At 40.8% G+C, this 3,680-nt stretch overlaps 1 protein-coding gene across 1 annotated transcript in view; it reads right to left on the minus strand.

Moving 5' to 3' along the window:
* Positions 1-3,680, minus strand: part of LOC106809068 (cytochrome c oxidase subunit 5A, mitochondrial-like) — a 15,847-nt gene that overhangs the window by 7,332 nt on the left and 4,835 nt on the right. The window contains exon 2 of the mRNA XM_014812010.1: positions 1,283-1,364. Within this exon, the coding sequence (XP_014667496.1) occupies positions 1,283-1,364 (82 nt within the window). The remainder of the gene's footprint in view (positions 1-1,282; positions 1,365-3,680) is intronic.

The raw sequence follows: 3,680 nt of genomic DNA on the forward strand, positions 1-3,680 counted from the left end.
GAAAACACCCACCGGCGCTCTTCGTGACCTCATTTTTGCGCCGCAATGCTGCAACGTTTTTGCAATGCTCCACTGGCGGCTTTGACGTGGGCTCGTACAGGAGTTGAAAAGAAGCGTGGTAGTTTTCCAAAATGCAGTGCGCCGCCTATAGCTCTGTAATTGCAGCCATTTACATAAACTGCGCAACGGAAGCGAACACGAGAATTTCGTCAGGCTTTGTGTGATTTCGCGCGACACAGCTCGGTTACGAACACAGACACTATGTTTTTATAACAAGTGAACACTGTTCTTCAAATAGAAACAAAGATGGAGTAGAATGGTTGAATATTTGTGTTGTATTCGTATGAAATGATCAGAAATCAAGCAAGCGTCGAGCGAATTTTGGCAGCACGCTTTCCCACAGGCACTTGAAGCGTTTCAATAAAATATAATGCTAAATAAATACAAAATCTATTTACTACCAAATTCTTAATGTTTCTATACTCTCTTTCACCTATTATTGCCAACAGTTTCCTGTAAATTCCGTCCAAATCCTACGTACAACATATGCTGCCGGCAGCCATTGCTCTCGCGGCTGCACTGTGCACACTTACACTTATATATATATATAGCAGGTAGGAAAGCGGGATCCCTAAATTCGCTCGATGCTCCATTGATTTCACGCCTTCACAGCACGAATACACATCCAACAGCTTCCATCTTTGTTTCCATTTCAAGAACAGTGTTCACTTGTTATAAAAACATACTGTCTCTGTTAGTAACCGAGCTGTCACGCGAAATCACACAGACTGACGAAATTCTCGCGTTCACTACCGTTGCCCAGTAAATGTAAATGGCTGCCAGTACAGGGCTATTTAGACTGGTACTCGCTCCCACCTCGATTATCCATCCTCATGCATCTAAGATCGATTACGCATCGAGTAACTAAGCTAAGCCGAGAGGTGGGAGCGAGTACCAGTCTATGGGCTATAGGCGGCGCACTGCTTTCCAACTCCCGTACGAGCCTCGCCATTGGAAACTCGTTTTGACAATCCCCCCCCAACGTCCCGAATATCGTGACCGTACGTCGAGCGGTTAAGATTTGTGCAGAACTGTTGACGGACGGACGCACGCACGCACGGACGATCATGCGATTCTACAAGCTGCATCTGACTATGTCAGATGAGCTAATAAATGAAGAATAACAATTTTCAAAACCCATCATCATTAAAATCTACCATCAACAAAATTAAACACCAGAAGGATGCTGTAATTGTGAGCTATACTGCTGTTCTTCAAATACCTGTTGAAGTATGCCTCGTATCTTCTATCAAACTCCTCATCCGTTTCGTGTGCTTTACTGCTGTAACCACGTGCCAAAGAAGCTGCAAAGAAAAATCAAGCAATGCGCGCTACTGAGTAGTTATCTGGTTTACACAAATCGAGCAACAGACTCCAGTATAAAAGGGTTGACTTGATTGACCACAGCTTTTGCTGCACAGATGGGCAAATAATTTTAGCATTTTATTTTAAAATAATTTTTACTATTGCTGCCACCCTGAAAAAGTTGCACATTTGCCAATTTATTTTGCACATCACAGACTAATGGTTAATCACAAAAGTGCAAGTATATTTACGCCTAACTGCCATTTAATTGAACCATTTTATGTTATGACAAATTCGTCCATATTATAACTGAAATTAAGTGTTGTTTATAATATATTGCAATCCATTTCTCCTCAAATTAATAAAAAAATAAGAAACACCCGCAGTCTGTAGCTTGCAGCCAAAACGTTGCTCTCACAATCGATACGGTCACATATCCTTTTGGTTTGTTTTCTTTAGATAAACAGCTTAATTAGGCCAAATTACAGATAGTTAAGTTTGATTTGGGTCGGAAGTTACAGTCAGGACATTTATCTTGCCAGCTAGCATATTTCAGAGCTAGTCTAGAAGACATGACCCATTGTGTATTGTATTGTAGACATGAAGTATTGTGGGACATGTCGGCCCATATTTCTGCTATTACTATGTCACAGGTTACAGCTAAAGGCTACAGCTTGGCCGGCCAAAGATTGACGGCCATTTCCCATCACTGCTGGCTATATATATACTAATATAGTCATCATAGTGTCAATGACAACTAACACAACTCACATTGCCCTAGTCAAGAAGACATGTCCCACAATACTTCATGTCTACAATACAATGTACACAATTGGTCATATCTTCTACTGCGTCTAAACAGAGGAATTGCTCCGACCTGTGATTAGAGGATAAAAATAGAATTCGTGACGTTTCGTTTCACCGGTCATAGCCGCGCGTGTATTATTAGCCTATGAGCGATACCGCGCGTGCATATGTGCTAATTAATTAGACTAATCGTGCTTCAATACTTAAAATTCACAGAGATTAAGGCTAAGACATGTGTCTATAATAGCTGAATAAAATAGGACGATGATTTATTAGTAAAATTGTAACTCAAGATCGTTCACAGTGCGGGAGCCATACAAAGTTATGTACAGACAGCCGCCGGCGTGATAACCCATTAAGCCGTTCGCCAACTTTAATGCATTGAATGGCATCAATAGACAATATATCATAATATATAATATATATATATATATATGATAATAATATGGGGTCATGTGTCATATAAAGTTGTGCTTTAATATGTTCGTTAGGTTCAGGGTTAGAGTTAGGACTTATCGATCATCTAATCATTATATCATTAATGTGATATCAAAGTTGGAACACTCCTATAGAAGCCGTTAGCCAAGCGTTCCTACCGCTACTGGGCAATAATAGCCAGGCGAGTGATATTTATATATAGTCTAACGCTATGAGCGATACCGCGCGTGCACATATTTGCCAATTAATTAGACTTACCGTGCTTCAATAGACTTCAAAAGATTCTCAGAAGATTAAGGTTAAGACATGTGTCTATATAGCTAGAATTTATAGAAATGTAACTGCATAATCATTCGCCTCCTCATGATAGTCCGAATACACGTTCTACCTGGTCATAGCATAATGAGCCGTACAGCGGCACGGAGTGGCTATTTTTTATCCTCAATCACAGGTCGGAAGCCAATTCCTTCTGTTAGACAACATGTTTCTAGAGCTAGACTTGCCCAACAAGTCATCTACTATCTACCTCAACTACTTTTAACTAGGCTGTAGGCAGCCGGTCACTGTCAGTGTAATTGAAATTGTGCTTGCATAATGAGGATGGCGTAATGTTACGTCCGTGGGGGTAGAGCACACCAACTCCACATAAAATCAAGTGTACAACTGAAGGGCCTAAAGCGCATGGCAGCTGTCGAGTGTCTGTGCCGACACAGAGCACTTGGAGCGGTTCAATCAAATTAATAATGCGTAATAAATACAATCTAATTACTACAAAGTCTTAATGTTTCTAATACTCTTTCCAGCTATTATTGCCGCGACAATTTCCTGTAAATCCGTCCAAATGCTCATTCTGCAACAAACCGCTGGCTGCCGCGCACACTGCGAATAAGATATAGTAGGGCAGGTATGAAAGCGTGGCTGGCCTAAAATCGCGATCACGCTCGTTGATTTCATGACGAATAGCAACGACAAATATTCAACCATTCTACTGCATCCTTTTGTTTGCTATTGAAAGAACAGTTTCACTTGTTATAAAAACATACTGTCTGTGTTCTTAAACCCGACTGTGT

The sequence above is a fragment of the Priapulus caudatus genome, unplaced genomic scaffold (assembly GCF_000485595.1).
Source record: "Priapulus caudatus unplaced genomic scaffold, Priapulus_caudatus-5.0.1 Scaffold325, whole genome shotgun sequence".
Classification (NCBI taxonomy): Eukaryota; Metazoa; Priapulida; class Priapulimorpha; order Priapulimorphida; family Priapulidae; genus Priapulus; species Priapulus caudatus.